General features: G+C 42.0%; 1 protein-coding gene across 2 annotated transcripts in view; it reads left to right on the top strand.

Annotated features, from left to right (window-relative positions):
- The window catches only part of OCRL (OCRL inositol polyphosphate-5-phosphatase), a 48,411-nt gene extending 24,005 nt beyond the window's left edge, over positions 1 to 24,406 (top strand). Inside the window, exons 14-24 of one of the 2 annotated variants that reach the window (XM_065914760.1) lie at positions 636 to 745; positions 2,846 to 2,981; positions 7,636 to 7,746; positions 8,338 to 8,503; positions 8,773 to 9,008; positions 16,240 to 16,263; positions 19,043 to 19,159; positions 20,066 to 20,150; positions 20,733 to 20,860; positions 21,636 to 21,747; positions 21,953 to 24,406. In XM_065914760.1, the coding sequence (XP_065770832.1) occupies positions 636 to 745; positions 2,846 to 2,981; positions 7,636 to 7,746; positions 8,338 to 8,503; positions 8,773 to 9,008; positions 16,240 to 16,263; positions 19,043 to 19,159; positions 20,066 to 20,150; positions 20,733 to 20,860; positions 21,636 to 21,747; positions 21,953 to 22,077 (1,350 nt within the window). In that variant the 3' untranslated portion in view covers positions 22,078 to 24,406. The remainder of the gene's footprint in view (positions 1 to 635; positions 746 to 2,845; positions 2,982 to 7,635; positions 7,747 to 8,337; positions 8,504 to 8,772; positions 9,009 to 16,239; positions 16,264 to 19,042; positions 19,160 to 20,065; positions 20,151 to 20,732; positions 20,861 to 21,635; positions 21,748 to 21,952) is intronic. The other variant, XM_065914761.1, reaches the window with a different exon arrangement.
- Positions 24,407 to 25,228: the final 822 nt, after the last annotated feature.

The following is a 25,228-nucleotide window of genomic DNA, read 5'->3' as shown; positions in this document are numbered from 1 at the left end:
CTCCAAAGGGGGTACAATTGGAATCTTATGTAATTCTGGTAAAATACTTGAGTGAGGATAACTTTCAAAATGATCTCTAACTCTTTACTGAATTTGGCTTTTGGAATTATCCAGTCAACATGTGTGCGCTTTTTTAAAAAAGCTGCACTCAAACTATTATATATGGGATAAACAAGATCCTAGTGTATAACATAGGAAACTGTATTCAATATCCTGTTATTAACCATAATGGAAAAGAATATGAAAAAGAATATATGTATAATTGAGTCATTTTGCTATATAGCAGAAATTAAGAAAACATTGTAAATCAGCTATGCTTCAATAAATTTTAAGAAAAACATGCTAACTTCAGGGAACTTATGATTATTCAGGTTTCATTTTTCCATTGTGCCCTGACCACCATTAGCAATAAAAACTTAGTGACATGCTTATATGAGCGTCCTGTCTGTGGGTGAGTTTAGATGCTGTGGGAATGTCAAAATTTAATTCACAAGGCACAGAAATATTATCTATGTACTCTGACAATTGCAAAAGATACAGAAACTAGATGCATAGAAAAATAGCTGATCAACCTGATTATCACTTCTATTAAGATGGTGTTACCCTGCTTATATGATACATTTTTCTATCTCTAGCTAAATATTCAACGCACACAGAAAAAAGCTTTTGCTGACTTCATGGAAGGGGAAATCAAGTTTATCCCCACATATAAGTATGATTCTAAAACAGACCGCTGGGATTCCAGGTAAAATAACAAGAACCTCATTATGGAATAGGTTAAGACCTGATCTTACTTCTGTCCCTCTGAATTGCTGAGGGATTGGGAAATTTTGGGGTCTTGCCAGAAGCAGAGATAAAAACGTAGTGCCCTGTTCTGCTTCTTTGCCCAAACTCTTTTTCAGCTCTTTAACTCAGGATACCAGAGGTGAAAACAAAGCAGCATGAAAGGCTCTTCCAGCACAGTGATTCTTGATCCTGAGTGTACATTAGATTCTTGTGTGTGTGTGTGCATGTGTGCACGGCTGTGTCTGTCTCTTTGCAACCCCATGGACTGTAGCCTGCCAGACTCCTCTGTCCATGGATTCTCCAGGCAAGAATACTGGAGTGGTTTGCCATTCCCTTCTCCAAGGGATCTTCCTGACCCAGGGATCAAACCTGCGTCTGCTGCATCCCCTGCACTACAGGCAGATTCTTTACCACTGAGCCACCAGGGAAACCCTAGAATCTCTTGGGGGACTTCTAATAATACCAGTGCCTGAGCCTGGCCTGCATGACTGCCAGAGGAAGCTGAGAATCCTGTCTAGTGGGGGGCTATTGATTTCCTGATCACCCTTAGTATGGTGCCCCTGTCAGTATGTGCCTGGTGGCTGTGTGTCTTCTTACTGCTTCTTCATTCACTATGGTTTCCTAGTTGTTTGAACCCAGAAGTTTGAAAGAAAAAGAAAATTCCCAGACATCATCAGCTTCTTTAGACTTGGAATGTCAGCATGGGGAGGGAGGTACCTGTCTCCCTGTCCTCTGAGGGAGGGAGCTGCTCAGCAAGTGAAAAGTGGCTCTGACAGATCTTGTGCACGTTGCTTTGTTTCTTCCACTCGCCTGACTTGAGAGTCAACTGAAAAGCTACTGATATGAAATTTATTTGTGTCACCATCTGGATCAGGTGTACAGTGTTGCTTATTTTAGTAGAATGATGAATAGGATTTTTCCCTTCCTTTGGTATTCTTATAGGCTGTTACTTGTTCAAACTTGCATGCTTAGATTTTTTAGTTCATCTTTATTAGAAGAAGCTCCACTTGTCCATAAAAGTCTAGGTTTAAAGAAATCTCTGCTATTACCCATCTCCATTGATTCAACCCAGTCTAGAAATATAGAATTGGATTTTTAGAGTTCATTTGTTGTCTATCTGTTATGAAGTATCATTGCAGTTGGTAGAGCAAACAAAGAGGAAGTATTCTGAATATAATCCTGCCCTTCTGAGGTTATTTTAAGAAGATGCTATTCTGCTTTCTCCTGGGGCAACATTATTGAAGATGTAAATCCTGACCTTAGGAGCACTGTTTATTCATTCCCTGATAGCTCAGTTGGTAAAGAATCCGCCTGCAATGCAGGAGACCTTGGTTTGATTCCTGGGTCGGGAAGATCCTCTGGAGAAGGGATAGGCTACCCACTCCAGTATTCTTGGGCTTCCCCTGTGGCTCAGCTGGTAAAGAATCTGCCTTCAATGCAGGAGACCTGGGTTTGATCCCTGGGTTGGGAAGATCCCCTGGAGAAGGGATAGGCTACCCACTCTAGTATTCTTGGGCTTCCCTTGTGGTCAACTGGTAAAGAACCCGCCTTCAATGCAGGAGACCTGGGTTTGATCCCTGGGTTGGGAAGATCCCCTGGAGAAGGGATAGGCTACCCACTCTAGTATTCTTGGGCTTCCCTTGTGGTCAGCTGGTAAAGAACCCGCCTTCAATGCAGGAGACCTGGGTTTGATCCCTGGGTTGGGAAGATCCCCTGGAGAAGGGAAAGGCTACCCACTTCAGTATTCTGGCCTGGAGAATTCCGTGGACTGTATAGTCCATGGGGTTGCAAAGAGTCGGACACGACTGAGTGACTTTCACTTCACTTCACTTCATTAAGCACCTGCTTTCATCAGATCTTGTGCTAGGGGCTGAGAATTCAGTGGCAAACAAGACAGTCCCTTCACAGAGCTTGCAATAGAGTAGGGAACAGTAGAAGTCGTTAGGAAAGGAGAAGCAGATAATAAGAGGGCCGAACTCAGGTCTGAACCAGTGTGGTAGATATTCCACTCTTGTGTGGTATGTTCTCCTTCTAATCCCTTGCTGTTTTTTTTTTGCAGTGGGAAATGTCGGGTGCCAGCCTGGTGTGACCGAATTCTCTGGAGAGGCATTAATGTTAATCAGCTTCATTACCGGAGTCACATGGAACTAAAAACCAGTGACCACAAGCCTGTTAGCGCCCTCTTCCATATTGGGGTAAACACTTGTTTGTTCACACAGTTGTTTGTGTGTTAAGTATCTATTCTTAGGGCATTATTTAGACTCTGAATGGATCAGTAATTTGGTGAACCATAAATGTTTTCAATTCATAACCGAACAATCATTTGCAACATTGAGAAGTTCGAGCCCTTGACCCTCCTAAATGCTGTCCATGTGGCCTTTTAATGACACAGATGTTTCTCATGCTGCATAATGTCTGGGTAGCACCCTTCACCTCCTAAAGTTATTATACATAAAGAAGAGCTTGAAGCCAAGTTTTAAAGGATGATGAATAGCTTTGCATCAGAAAGATAGTGAAAAGGGGAAGCACTGGGAGAGAGGTTCCTGGTGGAGGTCTGGGGACAGCAGAAGCAAAGAGGCACAGACTGGTCAGAATACATCATCTGTATGTAACCCTAAGAGGCATACTGTCAGTCCTGCTAACTAAGATACTGAAGTCTTCCCATCCTGGAGCATGGGTTTTTGTTGTTGTTGTTTTTAAAATTTATTTTTTTAATGAAGGATAATTGCTTTACAGAATTTTGTTGGTTTCTGTCAAACCTCAACATGAATCAGCCAGAGGTATACATGTATCCCCTCCCTTTTGAACCTCCCTCTCCCTCCCCCCTCTACCCATCTAGGTTGATACAGGGCCCTGTTTGAGTTCCTGAGCCATACAGCAAATTCCCATTGGCTATCTATTTTACATATGGTAATGTAAGTTTCCATGTTACTCTTTCCACACGTCTCACCCTCTCCTCCCCTCTCAGGAGCACAGGTTTTAAATTTCTCTTTAACTCTGTTGCATCCTGGGCTGAAGTAATGGCCAATATTTGAATTGTTTTGTCTCTGTTGTCAGAGTAAAGTTTTTGTTTTCCTGTTGTATTTTCTAGGTGTGTATTATTAGTACACAGGTTATATTCTGGGATCTTGTTGACTTAATTTAGCACAGCTAGTACGTATAGATTATTCCATGTAGATTTTCCAGACCTGAGGTCATATAATCTAACAGAATCTATATAAGGCAGTGCTTGATAGAATGGACCTTATAGCTAGGCTGCTTAAACTCTCATCCCAGTTCAAACTCTTTCTAAATGTAACCATGGAAAATCTATGCAACATCCCTGTACTTCTGCTTCTTCCTCTATAAAATGGGGATAATGGTATATCCTCAAGAGGATTAATGAGTTCAGACATGCCAAGAGCACAGTAGGATGGATTTCTTTCCTCTGTGCACATGTAAATTTTTTTGACTTCTGAGATTGGTTCTCAGCAATATGTCTTATCCAGCTCCTGTCTTAGAGGGGAATGATTTTGGAGCATTTCCTTTATGTAGAAATTTAATTCTTGGTCTTAGAATAGATTCTAAATTTTATTGAGTCAATCATGACTTGACTTTCATCCATTTTGATATTTTAAAATAATAATGAGTAATAATAGTATGTGTTTCTCAAGTAGTAACTAGTATGTAGCAGACACCATGCTAGGCAATCTATACACATCTCATTTGCTCCTCACAACAATGCTTTGAGTTAAATATTTCTCATTTAACAGATGAGCAAGTGAAAAACCAGTGAGTTTAAATAAAATTCCTTAAAAAGCATTTAGCTAGAAGAAGAGCTGAGATTCAAATCTTAAGCCTGTCTAATTCCCAAACTTATAGATGATCTTTCCACTACCCCTGCAAGGCCTCCAGAGGACCAGAGAACTTACTGAGTACATGTACCTTCAGATACTACTTTTTGCCCACTTCATTTCTAGCTTAGACTTGTAGACTGCCATGTTTTCTTCATTTGAGTTCTCTTAATCCATTTTTAGAAGAATATCTTCCTCCCAAACACTAACCTTTTTAGTTTCATCAGCTATGCTTAGCTTTTCTGTGTATATTTTTTTTCAGGACCTCAGAATGTTTCTAATACTCCATACATATTAATTGAAAGCTCCCAGAAGGATATTTACAGGTTTTCCACGCTTTCTGTGTATTTTTGTGTATCTTTGATAAATTAGGCTCCGATGGTAAAGAATCCGCCTGCAAAGTAGGCGACCTGGGTTCAATCCCTGGGTTGGGAAGATCCCCTGGAGAAGGGAATGGCTACTCACTCCAGTATTAGTGCCTGAAGAATCCCATGGACAGAAGAGCCTGACAGGCTATGGTCAATGTGGTCACAAAGAGTCAGACACAACTAAGCGACTAACACATACATATTAATGCAGAGCTCCCAGCAGGATATTTACAGTTTTTCCATGCTTTCTGTGTATATTTGTGTATCTGTAATAAAGGTCTACCTTTCTAGTTTTTAATACTTTTCAAATTACACAGAGATGCAAACATGTTTTCTCTTTAAAATAAAAATAAGCAAAATTCACAGGTAAAGCTGAGATCTTCAGCACCCATTCTAGCCTCCACTCCCACTTTTGCCCAAGCCCCCACTCCTTAGCAAGGCCAACTACCTTTATGAGTTTCTTTTCTTTCTAGATCAGCACTCTCCAATAGATTTTCTGTGATGATGGAAATGTTCTAAATCTATCCTGTCCTGTCTAAATCTATCCAGTAGCTACTAGTTGCAGGTGGCTACTGACCACTTGAAGTGTGACTGAAAGAACAGAATTTTCGATTTGATTTAATTTGGAGTTATTTAAATGTAATTTCCTTATGTGGCTACTGGCTGTTATATTGGTCGGCACAGTTCTCAATGTTTGCATTTGCTTTTCTGTTTACCCATACCCAATATGGTATTATCTGTGTGTTGCTGTGTATATATCATAAATGGTCTTATACTATATGTGTTGATATACAACTTACTATTTTTTAATTCAGTGGTATATTCTAGAATGCTATCCATGTCTTTATATAAAGATCTAGCTCATTGTACTTAATTCTAATTTTGTTGGTAATTTCTTTTTCTAAAATGGGTGTGTCAAGTGGTGACATTCTGTGGTGACATTTTTCCCTTCATTGCCCTTCATGTGCATTAAGGGTTTTGATCATGATAATGCTCTGAGGAGAGCTTTGATTTTATTGGGTAACCACCCCATATTTTGGACTCTTAGGCATGCTATGATTAGAGGCTTTAAGAACCACATTATGTTTCTTACCACCATTCACATCAGTGACTATTAACAAAGGGACCAAGTGCTCAGGGGCCAATTAACTTAAGACTTGCTGTGGGCTGGCTGAGATTAAGCTGAGATGGGGTTCCGACCCCTGCACTTGGCAATGGGATCTGTTGCATTAGTTCTCAGACTTTGGTGGATGTCAGAATCGCCTAAGAGCTTCAAAATGCATGGACCCTGTCCTCTGGAGATTTTGATCTATGGGCTGAGGCATCTGTGTTTTTAAGACCTACCCAAGTCGCATACCTGGTATTTTGGAAAGGGTCTTATGCTAGAGGTTCAGATAACACCTCTGCTGTTAACTGGCAGTGAGCAACTTAGTTGATTTCTTTGTACCTCGAGATTCTCAACAGTGAGAACAGTAATCCTTGCTTTGGTCACCTCATGGGTTGTTGTGAAAATAAGATGACATATGTAGAATACTTTTTGAAATAAAACTTGCAAAATGTTGAAAAATAACTTAAGAAGTATTAAATTCCTCTTACCCTAACGATGGGTTACCCCTCAGTTCTCTAAGTATGGTTCAGATATGTAAAAACCTTTGAGATATTTGAGATATTTGGCTCAGCTTTATTTTTCATGCTTTCCTTACAGCCTCTGCTGTATGCATTAATCTGTTTTTTTAAATTGAATTTGTAAAGTTTTCTATTCTGAAAAAGAAATCAGGATCTTAATAATTGAAAAGGCTATGTTAATTTTGTTCATTTGGAGCATCGATTTGTATAAAGTTTTAACAGTAAAAAAAAGGCGCAGCTGTGTCAGGAAGCTGAAAATGCTGTGTCAGATGGGAGTTTTTTGATCTGTTAGTCAGAATGATTTGTTTGTCTATTGTCATGCTTTTACTCTGGGACATTTTGTATCGGCTGTTTTCTAAAATGTCCGTAGGGTCTATTTACTAACATACCTTTATCATCATATAATCTGAGCATCGATATTATGATTCTTGGCATTGTGCATAACAGCTAATAGAGTTAAATGCTTTAGTAATTATTTTCTGCTATTTCAGTGCTTCATGATCATTGTTGGAAACAGGTATGTTTTGACACTGTCAATTTGTATAATGGTGGAAATAATATTTAAGCACAGTCATCACATTTTCTCCACCACTAAATTACTTAACAGTGGAGCAAAGAATATTCTTCCTAAATATTTATTGCCAAGCTTCTTAGTACAGAGGTGTAACTTTTCCAAGAAGTTAACCAATTAACCTTACCTCTACCTTGCAGTGTGTGATTCTGTAACGTTTATTTAATTTCTGTTTGTTTTACTGACCTTTGAAAGATAGTTAGATTCTTTGAGATATATGAGTTGAGAGCACAGAAAACTAAATAAGGATCTATCTGGTTTGGTTTTTTTTTTTTTTTCAGATTATAAGGTGTGAATGAAATGAGATTTCAAAAAGTGTTGGAGGAGGTTGTTTGCACCACAGTTTATTTGAAATGATTGCCGTAATGACCGGTTTTAAGCTGTTAGGTAATCTCACAGGAAGATGAGCTGCGAGCATGCAAGACTGAAAAGACGGTTCATTTTCTTTCAGGTGAAGGTTGTGGATGAACGGAGGTACCGGAAAGTGTTTGAAGATATTGTACGCATCATGGACAGAATGGAAAATGATTTCCTTCCTTCCTTAGAACTCAGCCGGAGGGAGGTGAGCATACCCAGCCACCTGTCTCCTGCCCATAGTGGTCAGCACAGGGGAAATTGTGTAACTAGCAGAGTTGTGAATACTGTGTGAACTGAAGGCAAAGTGCCTCTGTTCCAGTCCCTGTGCTGACCGCAGGCACCTGTCCTACCCTCTCTGAGCCACAGTTTCCTTTTCTGGATAAAGGGACAATTGTGAGGATTACTTGAGTTAATACATGTGAAGCCCTTAAAACAGCACTAGGCGCAAAGTAAGCCCTCAGATGTTAGCTGCTCTTATTTAATATTGCAGATTTGCTGGTTAATTCATATCTTGGGAACCAGAAGTTGAACACAGGATACATGCCCTGATCCGAGGTCAGGTTATCCTCTCAGGATCCCAGGAACACTCAGTAACCTAGAGAAGTAGTGAGACCTGCCTCACTCCTCTGCCATTGTGAGAGGTGATGGTGGACAGCTGGCTCGCTTGGCGAGTACATCAGCAGTTAATAATGGTTAATAATGACCTTATTCTTTATTCATATTCTCTATGGAATAATCCAACTGACTTTCTTCCCCTACTAGTGATGCATGTTTGTGTCTGTCTGTTATTCCCCAGTTTGTGTTTGAGAATGTGAAGTTTCGGCAACTACAAAAGGAGAAGTTCCAGATCAGCAACAATGGACAGGTTCCCTGCCATTTTTCTTTCATCCCTAAGCTTAATGACAGCCAGTACTGCAAGCCATGGCTTCGGGCTGAACCTTGTGAGGGCTACTTGGAGCCAAGTGAGTTTCCCCTTTACCATTGTCTCTGCTCACGATGTACCGTCCCCTCGTGACTTCCATCCCCTCCCTTTGTGTAACTTCTTGTTTTCTAACCACACGTCTCTCACCTTCACTGTCATTATATTGGGGTTTCTCCCTTTTTTGTGTGTCCCATCTCTCCTTCATCACTTGATGATTTTTTTAGAGGACAGTTCTTCTGTTGGTTCTCATCCCCTTTCTGCTTTTCCACTGGAAGTTTCTGTTACCTTGTATCATCTCTTACATTTCAGATGAGACCGTGGACATCTCCCTTGATGTGTATGTCAGCAAGGACTCTGTGACCATCCTGAACTCAGGGGAAGATAAAATTGAAGATATTCTCGTCCTCCACCTGGATCGAGGCAAAGATTACTTCTTGACCATCAGTGGAAATTACCTCCCAAGTTGTTTTGGTACATCCTTAGAGGCTTTGTGCCGAATGAAAAGACCAATCCGAGAAGTTCCTGTTACCAAACTCATAGACTTGGTAAGAGGCATCGTAAGGCGCGAATCTCCCTAAGATGGAAATTTAACAGTGCTTCAGTGATGTCCTCCTTGTCTCTGTGCTTTCTCTTCGGTCAGGGCTGGTGGGAGGAGGTGGAGGGTGGACCACAAGCGATGAATAAGAATGTCACTTTACTCTAGCCTGCCTTTCATTGGATGAAGCCTAAAAGGAAAGACAAGAGAGTAATCTGTAATTGACTCTTGTCGTGACTATAATAGATAATACAAAGTTCCCTGAGTGAGATTAAAGCCTCCCTTTTCAGAGATGCAATGCTTAATTGTTACACTCTTCATATTTTCAAGTCATTTTTGTATAAATTAACATGTACGTGAGGTCCAGTGAGGGTTAGGGCACTATTATCCTCATCAAACTTACGAGGAAACTGAGGCACAGAAACAATAACCTGCCCCAAGTGGAATAAGTTAGTGATGAATCTGTTACCCAGATTTTCTCACTCCCAGTCCAGAGCTTCTCACTGTATCATATCTGATCCAAGTCAAACTTGGCTGTTTGTTGGAGCCGAGACCAAAATGAAGCTCAGGATACCTGCCTCAGAGCCACCGGGTGTCTTTACCCAAGTGCAGGCCCCTCCCCCTACTCACCTGTGGCAGTGGAATCAGAATCTCAGGGTGCAGGGTCTGGGGATCTGTGGTTTTGTCAGCATCCCAGATGGTTATAATGTGCACTGAAGTTTGATACAAGTTTAATGTGACTCAACTGGAGAAAAGAGAAGAGGAGGATTTCTGTTTCCCAACACCAAGCTATGTACTTATGGAGGAAATGCTTATTATCTTCAGGAACATAAATTATCTAGTAACAACTATTAGAACCTTTCTCCTATGGAGAAGGAAATGGCAGCCCACTCCAGTATTCTTGCCTGGAAAAGTCCATGGACAGAGGAGCCTGGTGGGCTGTAGTCCATGGGGTTACATGACTGAGCATGCATGCAAGAGGAAGGTGGAGGGAGATGGGTTGGTAGCAATAAACTGGTAGAACTTAACAGCAACAACAAAAAAGAACCTTTCTTCTGAATGAAAATATTGTACTTGTGTGCAGACCTCTTTGGGAAGTACACTCAGTCTTTTACCACAGAAAATTAAATGATGTGACAACCATATGTTATCATTACCACCAGTATTCACATTGATCCTTTTGGCTTAGCTGGAGCAGTGATTGTATCATCTGGCAGGAAGGACTAGACCGGCAGGCAGGCTGCTGGCTTGTCAGAGTATGATCCATTCTGTTGCCATGGAATTGTTGTAGCGATGACTCAGATGGCAGATTAAAACCCTTGAACTCATTTGCAGCGTTCTTTCTTGGAATTATGCTTGTTTCCCTAGAGCCCTCATGACTGAGTGTATTATTTTTCATGATACTTATTTTTTTCTTCTACCATCATATTCCTGTGTTTTAGATTTATTATTTCACCTTTTAGAATACATTCTAAATGAAGTTGTTGCCCTTTCTTTTTCCTACCACCTTGCCTCCATCCCAGACGCCATTTCCCAGCTTTCTTGTTCCCAACTTTTATTATGAAACTGGCACATGTGCAGAAGAATTGAAAGAATGGTATAGTAGACAACACCCACATGCTTTACACATGTATACCGACATATACCTGTTTTCTTGCTATGTTGTTCAAAACTAAGTGGTGATGTGTCATTTCCCAGTGTACACTTTGACCTGCTTCTTGAGAAAAAGGACACTTTCTATATCAGCACAATGCCATTATGACACCTGAGAAAACTAGCCAGTCAATATTCAGATTTTTCCACTTGTCCCAATAATTCCTCTCGTAGCTTTGTAAAGCCGAGATCCAATTCAGATTCATGCAGTACATTTGGTGAGGTCTCTGCAGTCTCTTCTAGAGAACAGTTCTTCCCTTTTTTTCTTTTGATGACGTTGGCTTTTTAAGAATCCAGGACAACTGTCCAGTCAAGGGCCTGCCATTTTAAAAATTTGTCTGATTGTTTCCTCTTAATGATTTTTTAAACTTATCCTTTTGTACTCCATCTAACTGGAACCTTTTGCTCAGAGTTAGTTCAGGCACTATACTACCCTTTACTCTAATTGTCCCATCTTAATTAAAAGGATGGGAAGGAGACTTAACCAGCATTAAGGAAAGTTTCTTTAAGATATTATCAGATAATTCAGCCACATTTGACCATGAATAGGAAGTAGCCAAAGTCTTTAGTGAAAGACTTTCTTTAGAAAGCCTTTTTCCTTCTTTTTGTGCACACATGATTCAGAGTTTGTTTTTTAAATAAAACCCTGATCATTTGAGCTTTTCTTAAATTGTGTTTGTGAAGTCACAATTTACTCTGTTTAAAGCTTTAATTTTGTAGGATTTAGGGTCCCAATTCTTTTCACAGCCCGTTGCATTTAATTATTATTAAATTCCTGGATCTCATTGATGAAGAAATTATCCATATTAGTGTGGGGAGACAAACAAGAAATCTATTATTGTACCCCCATTTGTAATACCTTCCCATGCTGTTTTGGCTTGATTTTGACCATCTGAAATGCTTCAGTTTGTTTGTTCATGCTTGTTCCAAGACCCAAGATGATAGTTCAAATCCCATGAGACGGTACCCATTGTCCTTTTTTGTATTATTTACTCTAAAATTTGAGAGAAACCAGAAATGAGTTCAGTGCCTGTGTTGACTTTCCTGTGCTGTTTTCACCAAGATCCTTCTGCTACATGCTCTTCCCCACAAGTACAGAATAAAGTAACTGGTGTAAATCCTTTTCATTCTCCCTGATAGTGACTTCGCCACTTCTAGAGCTATTAGGATTAGCACAGGTGACAAACAGGATGATCTCTTTGTAATTATCTTTATTCTTTTCCAGAATTAAGGTAGATTTTTTGGTTTATTAAATAGCATATACTTGTCAGTATGTATTCATTGTATATTGAATACAAAGTATTAGAGAGTTTATTGGGTTCCTATAATTCAGTGGTGATGAAAGTTTACTTGTATTTACAATATGGCTAAATTCTAAACCAAGGTTAATAGGAAGTTTGGTTAGAGATCATCTAAACTTAACTCCCTTTACTGATCCATGTCCAGTGTGTTTGGTAAGTCAATATTTTAGAAAGTTATTTAAAATGAGTTATTTAGAATGTGGAACTTGTAATTTATACTAACAAATAGATTCCTTTCCTGTGCTGTTCCCTCAAGCCCTTATATGCTGTAAAAGCTTATTGATTGATGAGCTAATTTCTGTGAAAGTCAGTCTCAGAATCAGCCTATTTTGGTGTGTGAAGCTGCCTAGATAGGGTGGGAATGGGGGATGGAGAGTCTTGAAGTCAACAGATGAGTTTATACTGGAGCCAGAGGGCATCTAGACCCATCAGAAGTCTTTGATGAGTAGTATGTGGTTGTAAATGGTCGCATTAGTAGGTGGTTATAAACAGACACATTTGGAGGGACATTCTAGTTTACATGTAGATCGGACTAGTGGAAAAGGAGACTAGGCCTGAACCCATCTGATTGAGCTAAAGGCTTGGCTTGTAAATACAGAGATGGAAAAAGTTGAGGGATGAGGGAACCAGCTGTATTTGCTTGGGGACATGTCTATTAAGGGCTTTTCTGGTCACTCAGATGGTAAAGAATCCACCTGCAATGCAGGAGACCTGGGTTTGATCCCTGTGTTGGGAAGATTCCCTGGAGGAGGGCATGGCAACCCACTCCAGTCATTCTTGCCTGGAGAATCCCAATGGACAGAGTAACCTGACAGGCTACAGTCCATGAAGTCGCAAAGAGTCTGACACGACTGAGCGACTAAGCACATCACATGTCTATTAACAGAACGATATCAGAAATCTGAAATAGCATGAATAACAACTTGGTGATTAGTTTGTTTCCAGTGATCTCTTCAGTAGATGTTTGTTTTGTCTTCCTGACCTAATGACCCATTTCTTATCCTGTGAAGTTTAAGGTTTGTGTTTCTTTTTAGATTTCACATGAATGAATCCTTTCTAGAACTTCAATATCTGTTCAGTTTTCTGCTTTTAATTTTTAAATTTGAATCTGCCTCTAAATGAATTTTTTACATGATTTTCATTGCATTTATTAATGGGAAATTTCCTCTAAGGCTGAATGCTGGGGTGAAGAATGATTTGCAGTGTATTTGCGATAAGCCAGTGTTCCTGCTGGGGACTCCTGGGCTCTTTTCCCTTTTTTTTTTTTTTTTTGAACTTTTTATTTTGTATGGGGTATAGCCCGTTGAGGATGTTGTGATAGTTTCAGCTGAACAGGGAAGGGACTCAACTGTACATATACATGTATCCATTCTCCCTCAAACTCCCCTCCCATCCAGACTTGGCTGCTACATAACATTGATCATAATATGATCAACATGTAACCTTTTGCAGTCAGTAATCAAGTCAGTTGAACTAAGTGATTAGCAGCAATGGTAGGCCTACCTTAGGAGAATGCTCTTTTTTAGTGGGGGCTAAGTGATGTTTCTATTTTCAGAGTTGAACCTAGAGTTGAATAAGTATAAGTTACACCCACTTTCTGCCTGAAGCCAGAGGAATAAACTATCAATGTTAAGTCTGCTGTACCTCCACCAGTACCAGAGACCTTTTGATTTCAGAGTTTTCTCTTGTATCCATTCATTTTTTTAAAAAAATATTATGTTCTCATTATTAGGTGAGGTGCCTACTCTCTCCTTAGCCTTTTAATGATTCCCTCTGCCTCTATTTCCCTAACCTTGCATTTGCCCTCTTCAGGGCTGTCAGACTGATCTTTTTGCAATACAGCTATGGGGCCTACCGTTTCCTTGCTTAAAGGCAGACCTTTGACTCCCCCACACCTGCTGAATACAATCCAAATTGCTTTGCCTGTCATTCAAGGCCCTGCAGAGTCTGACTTCAACATACCTTTTTAGATTTATTTCCTGATAGTTTTTTCATCCCCCCTTTATCCTCTCACAGGAACCATATAACCAACTTTTCCCTGATCTCACCACCTTTGTTTCTTTCTGCCCACCCCCCCCCACCACTTATAATGTCCCCACCTCGTCTCTACCCTTTAAAATCCTGTGACTCTTTTAAGGGCTAGTTGGACTTCTTTCTTTGTACCCCTAATTTTTTGTTCATTTATTTTTACCATTTAGTGAGAACTCAGATTGGTGAATTACAATAACACCAGGCCATAAATTCTGGGCCTCTTTACCCCAACTCAGTTGGAAACCCGAGTCAAAAACCATGTCTTTCCCCTCTGTGTAGCCTCAGTTTTCATACCTACCCCCCACCACCACCCCTCAAAGACATTTAGCTCAGTGTCTTGCACTGGTAGACAGTCAGTGCTCAAAGAAGACCTTTTTGATGGTTTGGCAGGTTAGTATATAAAAGCTCTGCCTGGTTTTACTCATCATATCATATGGCACATATTCACGGAAGGGAAAATAGAGAAGTCTGTCAGGAAGATTCTCTGTTTGTTAATAAGTAGTTCTAAATTTTAAAAAAGATTATACTCCAAAATTGAGTTAACTTAGACGTTTGGCCCTCAGAATTAACTTCCAAAGTATTATAATTGCAATACTATAAATTTTGTATACTTTATAAAGCACTATTATTCTGATTACTTTTATTTCATTCTATATATGATATTTCATTGTGTCTATGCTACAAAAGCATGTTTAACTCATAATGTAGCTAATAATACTGAAAACTCTACCCATCATATGGAATAGTCATGTGGAACAAATGCACTCAGCACTACTAGTTGGAGTGTCAGGGAACACATACTTCCCCACCTCCAACCTCCTGCACATTTCTGATGGAGAGATCAGGATTTCTCCTTTCACTCTCAGACCAAGACATGGGATTTCTATTCAGATTCTTGGTGGCCCCTGACAGGGTTGGGAATTGTTGGGGAAGTGCAGGGAGCTTTGAGAGACCTGGCCTGCTGCTGGCCTTTTGCACCACCACTGCACGCCCTCTACCTGAGTTTTAGGCCACTTCTGTGTGCCTGTGAGGTAAATGTTGTCTCTGGTTAGAGATGGAGAAACTGAGGCTCTGTGAAGTTCAGTAGCTTGCCTGCAGTCCATACAAAATAAATAAGAGGTAGAATGAAGATTCATACCCAGAACTGCCTGACACCCATGCCTGTACTCTTTCCACTAACCCTGCTGCCTTGTAACTGTCTTTAGCCTGCCGGAGAATAGACTACATTCTCAAAGATTTCCTCCACCTCTCTGTCTAGGAAGCAGTCAGTTTATCCTTTTCTGAGTTACCTAAGGGAGCATAGTGGTCATGACTGTGGAGTCAGTCAGACTTGCATTCTAATCCTGATTCTGCCACTTAATACCTAAGAGTGTGGCCGTGGGCAAATAATTTAATCTCCCAGAGCCTCAGTTTCCTCATCTGTAAAATGGAAATAGTATCTACTTTGCATTTGCGCAGGGACTAAATGGCACTGTATATGAGCCCGTTGCAGTTACCGCTACATGGCAGATACCCCTTAAGTGGTGGCAGTAGTTATTATTGCTGTTGTCTTTGTTAGATGGTAATAATGGTGAAACACAAAGATGATTAAAAAGATACCTTCTTCCCTCTTCCTTGCTTCTCTTTTTTTCTGTTATGCCCTATAGGAAAACACACTAGGGGATAATGATGGATCTTATGGTCCACAAAGGTCTGGAATGAAATGAATTTGTATTTCAGAGAAACTTCATACTTGGGGACTCTAATGGCCCTTGAGGAGGGGAGAGGGTACCAGGCAGGGGAAAGGAGTGAGAGAGCCCTCTCGCTAGGCTGAGAGGCACGGCAGCGGAGAGGAGAGATGCTCACCGTCTCCTTCTGCATGGCTGCTCTCGGGCTCACAAACACATTCTTCCATTGAAGTGGCACTAGGGTGAGCGAGATGCCGCCCAGCAGCACAGGAAGAGGAAACCCCAGTGGGCGTTTGGCTGGTCAGCTGTCATCTGCAAACGGACACCAGAGTCTAGGACTGCACACGTATGTTTCTTAAGCGATAGTCTCAACAAACTGCCCAAAATTGAATATGCATAATCGAGAAATTTGTATGTGAGAATGTGTTCCATTTTCAACAGAATTTATTTGAAGAATTTAAAGCTGTTTAAAATACATGTATCTAGTAAGCTAGTGCATTCTAATAATACTGATCTGTTTCTAATTCTGTAAATTAATTCTAATCATTTTCTATCTGTCAATGACTTTCTTTTCCTGCTCCGCTCTCAGGAAGAAGACAGCTTCCTAGAAAAGGTAATGCAATCCATTGGTGATTATGCATTTCCCTGTACTTGGTTAACATTTAACCATGGTCCTTGGAATTTATCCGTCAGCTTTCCCATATCAGAGATCTCTGACTCCATGAGAATTCCCCCAAATTCTGCCAGCTGTGTTTAAGTTTGTCTAAAGTACAGGAAAGATACTTATTACACCTGCCAAACCATTGAGACCCAGAACATAAAAGCAATAGGACCCAAAGTTCTAGGTTACTATTTTTTGAAATGAGAAGTAACTGAAGAGCTGTCTCAATGCATATGAAAGCTCATAAGATGGAGGAGGGTACCACTTAGCCATTCTCCATTTTCAATGATAGTAAAAGCAGAAGTGAATTTCTGTTGCATTAAGAGTGATTTGGGGGAAGTGATAAGAGTAATTACCGAAAGAATACACAGATATGGTCAAGAATAGAGCATTGAATAGAATCCTAGGCCTGAACGAGATCATAGGGATCATGTGGTAGAGTTTCCTGCCTTCAGACAGGGTAAGATGTCATTTCCATTCTAATAGACAACCCAGGAAGGTTGAGAACCTCGCTGAAAATCATCCTGCTCCTGACATCAAGGGTGTGGGGCACAGGGGACTAGAACCCGGGTCTCTTGCATATCCAGTGCAGGAACCAAGTGAGCACTCCTTCTATGGTCCTTTGCCACCTCTCCATCCTCAAGCTGGAGGGTGCCCGGCTCCACAGAGGGTCATCTAATAGAGAAACATGGGCTTGAAAACCATTCTTAAAACACTTTCACACAGTATCTAATGTGACCTCCCCATTTGGTGGAGTTTAATGTGTTTTGATGGTAGGCATGGCATACTGTTTTTGTGCTTCAGTTAATAGCACAAAGGTTACAGAGTGTGGACTTATCAAGCACTGAATGTCTCCCATTGAAAGAAGACACAGAGTGCCTGGTTTCTCTTTGAAAAATTAGAGTTCAGGGTCATTTGTGGACTTTTTTAAAGTTTGTTTCTTGGGCGTAATCTTTCTCTAGACTTCGGAGACAACAAGCATGACATTTCATATTAGCACACATGAATTTGAAAATGGATAGTGGATGGTGTATGTAACCTGGTGGCATTTTATTAACCTTTTTAAACCACTAAGGATTGAGACGGCTCTGCTTCCCAACCCTTTCCTGTTAATAGCAGGCCATGTGTCTTTTCATCTTGAACAGTGCCTCGTGTTGCCTTAATGCCTTAATACAGGCAAAGTGCTAATTGGATGTCAGATTTTTTAAAAACTACATGAATTGATACTGAATAATTTATTCTGCTGAAGAATCCGTACATGTGTTGCATTTGGTCCAGAAAGTGAGCAGAGTGCATTATGGACAGTGTTTTGGCTCAGGTGTCATGTGGATGCCTGGATTTAATACTTGCAAGTGGAAAGAAGTTAATGGATGAGCCATGATTGGAGGTCTGGCAGCTCTAGGAGACGTGAATATAAAGTGATGGATTCCCAGGGAAAGAAAGGAAACAAAATGAATGTGAAGAAGATAGATTTTAAATGCTCACCAACTGTCATGCTCCCTTCTCTTCCTGATGCCTGTAGAAAGGCACAGCGGCTTTAAAAGGTCACCCGTGCATGTTGAAGAACAGAATGCTCTTCTTAGCCCTCTGTCTGTTCTAGTGTACGCACACTCTGAAAGTAGTGAAATACTTCTCTTCTTTCCCTTCAAGTGACACAGCTAAGGGTTGTGGATCAAATTTATAGCACTTGCTAAGTTTGAGTGTATATAATATGTGACCTTAAGCCAGAGGTGTAGGAGGAGGTGGAAGATGCCAAAAACTTGTCACCATTTTCTGCACTAGATTTTGTATGAAGGCTGCCTTTTAACCTATTTCAGAAATCTTTGTGATATATTTTATATTTGACTATATAAACATGAAATCATTGAGTTTATTCCCCGTTTTCCAGTTCAGATTTAGTTACTGATCTAACATGTCACTTCTGGGTTTTCCTCTGAGGTTCCTTCAGGAGAATCTAAGAGAGAGTAGAAAGTTAGGTGAATGGAGTCAAAGGCCTGAGAACTCTTTGCTGAACTGTTACTATAAAGAATAACTTCTGAAAAAAAAAAAAAGAATAACTTCTGGACTCAGAGCCTAGACTTTTCATGGTATTTCTGGCTCTTGGTATGCTGTGTTCAGTTTACTATTTTTGGATCTTAGGACTTTGAGTTTTAGTGTCTTAAGATTAGATCTTCTGTCAAGCCTGAAATATTCATGCATGTAGATCTAATGTGAATTGTCTTTCATTCCTGAGGATCAGAGAACGTCATTTAAATCAACAATACAAGCTCTGATACTTGTGGTAAGACCTAAAAGAAGAATAAATTAAAGTCAGCGAAAACCTCAGTAGCTGCTGCTCTCCAAGTGCTCTGTTGACAATTGTAACTTAATGGTCCGTGAGTCTCCAGTAGTGTGTGGACTCTACCGTGACTGTATTGCCGGTTCTCAGTGTCATCCTTGAAAGGATTTGCAGCGCACAGTGCATCAACGTGAGAAACTTAGTAAACCCAGAAGGAACGCTTAACGGTTAAGTGAAGCATCTTGTTAGAAAAAGAGATCATTTAACTGTGGAAATCCATATCGAGTGCCTTGTGACCAGGAGTGTCCCAGTGAGAAAAAAACAGTCTTAAGAGCTGAAGATCAGATAATACCCACATAAGCAGAACTTGGCGGGGGACAGGGTGGAGGAGATGGTTTCACACAGGAACTTTTATTGAGACCCTTTTGACTCTCACTCTTTTTCATCTATTAGGAGAAATCCCTTCTACAGATGGTTCCCTTGGATGAAGGTGCCAGTGAGAGACCTCTTAAGGTCCCCAAGGAGATCTGGCTCCTGGTAGACCATTTATTCAGATACGCCTGTCACCAGGTGAGTGAGGACAGGCCTCCAGGTACCTTTGGAAGGCACCTGAGTCCACTGGGAAATGATAGTAGTTCGTGTCAGTATAGATAGTGCTTTTAACTTTCCCAAGCCACTTCTGCAGAACAGCACTGTCACATGAGAGCACCTGGGCAAGTGGAAGTATTCCCATGTATAACTGTGAGAGCTAAAGCAGGCAGGCTCGGGGATTTACCTAAGACCATGGCATAAGTGTAGTGGCAGAGTAGGGCCCAAATGAGCTCCCCTGTCCCCTGGCCACACACGCTTTCCCCTGGACCACTCAGCACCTGAGTCTGGAGCACCTGCTTCAGCTGTCACCTTGGCATCACAGATTTCAAAGTCCAAAGCAAACTTCCATCCCATTTTTAAAATTTGTCCTTACTTTTCAGTCCCATCTAAAATACCTACCATCCCCAACCCATTCTCCCAAAAAAGAAAATTTTCTTGGGACTACATTGAAGGATAATGTTGTCTTACTACTGAAAAGTAACAGAACTTGAAAGCAAGGTTTGGTGCGGACATACCCTTGACTCTTGCCCTAGCAGTCTGTGTGTCGGTATTTGAATATGGTCCCCTGTTTGGACTCCACCTTCTGTACCTGTCAGGAGCCTGGAAGTGGGAATGCTTGATGTCCCCGTCAAGTCATCCAGTCCCCTGCCCTGTCAGGTGCAGGCTGAAACCTTTGACAATAATCTCCTAGTTTGAAAGAAAATTTCACACGGATTATAGAGATGATAAAGGGAAAAGGTGGCATCATCACACCTCTGTTCCTCATCATGGATGATGCCTCTTCCTTCCCCTCACTTCCTGCTGCTCTCCTGATCCCTGGGTAATCATCAGAACCTTAGGGCTGGTCATTTTGCATTGTTCCATTCATTGTAACCTCTTTGGTAGGAGGATCTGTTCCAAACCCCTGGAATGCAGGAGGAGTTACAGCAGATCATTGATTGTCTGGACACCAGCATTCCCAAGACAATCCGTATCCTTTTCGACAAAGGCTTAGGAAGCTGGATGTGCACTCGCTCAAACTCTTCTTCCCACCTGCGTGTGATTTTTGTGTTTTCCATATTTATTTTATTTGTAACTGTCTTTTGACTATACAGTTTTCAATTCCCTTTAGGAACTTTCACACTTTCTCTGCATGAGACACTTACTAAAAGGAATCAAAGGGTAGATAACCATGAATTGTAATTGGCATGGGACATATGACCTACAGCCTTGGTGCTGCTCTGCTTTAGGCCAGTGATCACTCCTGCCACCACACGACAGGGAGGAGGATGGGAAACCTTGGTGATGAGTTTCCAGTGTGAACTGTCATTCTGCAGGCCACGTTCCCTTGACTCTCGAGTCAGGCCAAACCTCCCAAGGGTGTTTGATCAATTCTCTAACAACTCAGCTGCAGCATAACTGGACTACTAAAATATCAAACCCCAATTAGGATCAGGGTGCCCTAAATTAAGAGGAGGAAAACCACCCCTGAGGGAACTTGAGGGAGGGAGCACATTGCATCTAATGTGGCCTTTTTCCTGGAGCCTCTTTCCCTTGACAGAAGGCCATCCAGCTGGCAGTAACCACTCAGTGGCTGAGGCACTGCTCATTTTCCTAGAAGCCCTGCCGGAACCTGTCATCTGTTATGAGCTCTATCAGCGATGCCTCGACTCTGCTCAGGATCCCCGGATCTGCCGACAGGTGAGTCTTGTTGCTCTGAGAATGTGTTTGAGGCAAGTTCTCCCACAGAGAAATCACTCATTTTTACAAAGCCAACTGGACAACCAGCTGTGTACTAGGACAGGTCTCGATCTGTTCAGAGCAGGACAACAGCATTGAAAATTGGGACTCTTCAACTGTAGCCTGTGTTGTTTCCTATTATATTTGCCACCCTCTTCCAGTTAGCCCATTGAGTAGGGTGCACACCTCTTCTCCGGGGTAAGATTGGTAAAACTGGTCACATGCAGCATTCTGGCCGACATGACCAGGAAGGGTGGGTGACACTCGTGAGCCTTTCTTTTTGTCTTCTCAGTGTTTGTTTTTAATCTTGAAATGCTTTTGAGGCACAATAGCTGAGAATACCTCTGTCAGACTAGTGAGTATCGGGAGGCGCTCCCTCCCATGCCAAATAGCATTGCACAGAAAACCATTCAGCTTGGTAGATGCCACCACCACCTTCCTGGGGAGGTTGGGAGAGACCAGACTGATACCCATCTACACCTGAGGCAGGGCGTGCGTATGACTATGTGTTAACGTGGCCTGCTCATTGAGTGGACAGGGGCCAAACAGGATGACCATTCTGCCGTGTGAGTTACCATTCAACAGGTAGCATTGGTCATGAGTCAATAAGGGAGGGGTCCTATAAGGGTTGAATTATAAACTGCTTTCATGGCAGCTGCAAGCTCTTCTTACTCCCTTCCTCCATCTGTTATCCTCACTGCCCACTCCCCCCCCCTTTTTTTTTTTTAAATAACAGGTGATTTCCCAGCTTCCAGGATGCCATAGAAATGTTTTTCGTTATTTGATGGCATTCCTTCGAGAACTCTTAAAATTCTCCGAATACAACAATGTCAACGCCAACATGATCGGTAAGAACTCTTCCTAGGAATGGCCACATGGGAGCATTGGTCAGGACTGTCCATGGATGGTGGACACATGTATTCCCTTCTTTGTGTCCAGGCGTGTAACAGTCACTTCCTCCCACTGCCCTCATCCCCTGGCCTCTATCCCTGAGGTTTTGCTTAGGTTGTGTCTGACTGAGGGTTTTCCCCTTTTCTTTCTCTCTCCCTCTAGCTACTCTCTTCACTAGTCTCCTCCTAAGGCCTCCACCCAACCTTATGGCAAGACAGACTCCAAGTGACCGCCAGCGTGCTACCCAGTTCCTTCTGACTTTTCTACTTGGGAGTGATGAAGACTAATGATAAGCCTTTTCCTCTTACTACTCTCCGAGGTTCTAGAGGCAGAAGATCTTGGGCCTCGAGTATTTCAGAATGATTTCAAAAGTCATGCCACAGGAAGGGTCCGTTGCAGAATTTCGAGGCTGTTGGCATGAAAAAGTTCTGTTTCTAGTGTGAAAGGAAAAGAGTCTCCTAACCCCTCCCTTGCCATATCCTACGCAGCAAGATACTTTTAGACTTATATTGCCAAGCCAAAGTTAACCATATTTTGGTGTTTTTGTGTTCTCTCTTCATAAGGCAAAGAGACCTGTATTTACACTCCTTTCCCTGGGGATGTGTGTGTTGCCCTCCAGCCCAGCCATCATGATTGTCCTTAGCACCTGAGACCTAGATTCTGAGGTGTTCCCATTCTAGGCCCACAAGCACTACTTGCCGTAGCTCAGACTTGTCTGTAGTCCTTGGTCTAAAGCACTTTGGCCCTACTGCCTCCCTGTATCACCCCTTTGTGCTCTACTCCGCTAATACTACCATGTCAGAGAAAGTCGGTGAGGCTGTGACTCCTTGGGTATCTCCAACAGTGAGTTAACCATCTCCATGTGGCTTTTACATGCATCTGTGCATTCCTACCACAATGGTATCTGTGCCCCTCCCTAACATTGGCCTTTTATGGATCTATGATGAGTAGAAGCATATTCTCTTGTGTCAGACCACACTTAGTAGCAGAACATTAGGGACTATTAGAGAAGACGTCTCATTGATGTGAGAGAATCACAGAGTGGAAGCACTCTTGAATGTTTCAGGAGTGAGAGTATTCATGTTCGACAGGTCCTGCTTCCTACCATCCCTCTTGGTTCTTATGCAAATTGTACACAAAAACCAACCCTGGGTGTCTGTGGGGCCCATACCCCACTTAGAAATCCACCTCCAGAGCAACGCTTGTACCACAGTCAAAAAGGGAGGCTGTGCCCCAAGTGGTCCTCTCTACAGAAACTGTTCCTACCCCCAGCAGGGGAATTGAGGATAACCCCGAGAATCCCCTCTCTGCTCTCCTGATGTACCATCACCCCTCCCACATCAGAACTGACTGGGGCTCTGCAGCCAGCTGCCCTCAGCTCCCAGTCACCTGTCCAGTGCTGCGTAAAAGAGACCGTGCAGTGGGACAAAGCAAGCACCTTCTCTCACTTGCAAGACAACCCTCTGAGCTTGTCATTTACCCAAGCTCCTGTGGGGCAGCCCTTTTTAAAAAAATTAATCTATGTTGGTTGGCAAACCAGCCACTGACTGCAAAACTGCCTGATGTAATTGACTTCCTCCTGGTTTTCTTTCATTAAAACCACCCTGAGTTGACTCATTGTCACATGTTCACATGAAAACCCCAGAGCCGTGTGTATAGGCTGTGTGCAAGGTCTTAGGCATTGATTCCTGACTCTTCTAGAGCATTGAAGCAGAGAGCCAGGAAAGCACTGCCATTGAGTGGATCTTCAACTCCCCTGTCTCCCATGCATTGAGTTCTTTGGGGGAAGAAAAGGTATGTATCCTGTGATATTCTGCCTAAAGCCTTTCCTGACTGGGAATGATGGAAGTAGGAGTCAAGTTATTGGTACCAAATAGCTGCAGACCTGGTAAGTCAGGGGCTGGGTGCTGAACTCAGTTATTGGCCGACTGAGCACAACCCTTTTGTCATGTCCACCAGATCAGAAAGGGATCTGAGGAGAGGCAGGTGATTGATAGATGCTGGGGCAGGGTGGTCACACAAAGACAGGGAAGTGCCTGTCCTAGACACATTTCCCAGTCGGCTACCACCTGGGGCCTTCATGTGGTCAGGGCTGTGGTTGGTGGGAACCGTGGGCAGCGTCTGGCTCGCTCTCCGTAAGGCAGGTGCACTCGGTTGCTTCACTGCCTCCATCTTCTGTCCACCTCTGGTCCTGGGATGTACACAGGGTCAAGGGTTTTAGACAATCTCTCGGGACAGGAGATCAGAAACAGAGCAGACATAAGAAATCTGTTTCCCTGCCTACTCCAGCACCCCACTCTCTAACCCCTAGGTATCTCTAATGTACTATTTCCTAGCGCCTCTGAAGTAAGGAGTTTAGATCCAGCTGGTAAGGAAAGACTCTGCAGCTATCGTTTTAGGGAAGAAATGGTTTAACCCCTCGTGATGATGTTGCATTAGTCTCCCTTTCACTGTTTCCTAATTTTTATCCTGTAATGAATGGTTTGTTATATTTCCCCAAAATGTCTTGGTCACTAAGCAAAGCTGCTAGTGGGATTCTGTATTTCGTGTCATCTTTTTTATTATAATTTATTGCAAATTTTTTCTGAATAAATATATGTTGTGTGAAAAACCAAAGTGTGATCTTAGGAAGAACTGAGGGAGTGGCTTGTGTCACCAGGTCCCACATGACTGCTGCCATCCCCTCAGCTATGCCTGGAGTAGCATTTCCTATCTTGAAAGGAAATAGCATCAGAATTCTCAGTGTACTTGCCCATGGAGAGGAGAAGAAACCCCATATTATCAGAAATAAACAAAGCAGTTACAGTGCTTTCAGAAGTCAGCCAAGGATCCTTATTTTGACCCTGGGGATTCAGGCAACAAAATAACAATGTTAGAAGAAAAGATGTTGATTCTTGATGGCCGTAAATGTCACACTGAGTCAGATCCATGATTGCGCCAGCCCCAGGAATCTGACAGGCTTTGTCGTATGCATTTTTGGAGAACCGCATTGGCCTTGGCACCATAACCTCAGTAGTTTAGACTTGCCTCCCAAAGAGCCTGTTTTCACATCGTTCATTTGCAACTCTTAAAAAAATCAGTTTTGAACTTGTAGTACCTCTTGGGGTGACAAAGCCCATAAAGTTAGTTGTGCTTTTTTGAACTTGAATCTGAGCTCCATCACTTGGAAGAGGAAGCCCCTCATTTGAACATAGTGCCTTTATTCCCCTGCCTCCAATCTCTGGTGTGGATTTGGGCATTCTGATTCCTTTCCCTTCAGGACTGAAGAGGCCTCAGCTGGAGGCTTCTTTTCAACCAGGGCCCTCTTCCAGTCTACTCTGTGAACTTGACCCAAATGCGTGTGCTGATTCAGTGTTGTCATGAACAGTTTTTGTAGCCCCACCCAAAGCCTTGGCAGAAGAAGGTGTTTCCTTTTGCAAGTGATTCCCCACAGTGGAT

This window comes from Muntiacus reevesi, chromosome X, assembly GCF_963930625.1.
Source record: "Muntiacus reevesi chromosome X, mMunRee1.1, whole genome shotgun sequence".
NCBI classification, from domain to species: domain Eukaryota; kingdom Metazoa; phylum Chordata; class Mammalia; order Artiodactyla; family Cervidae; genus Muntiacus; species Muntiacus reevesi.
This window is presented reverse-complemented; position numbering and strand designations above follow the sequence as displayed.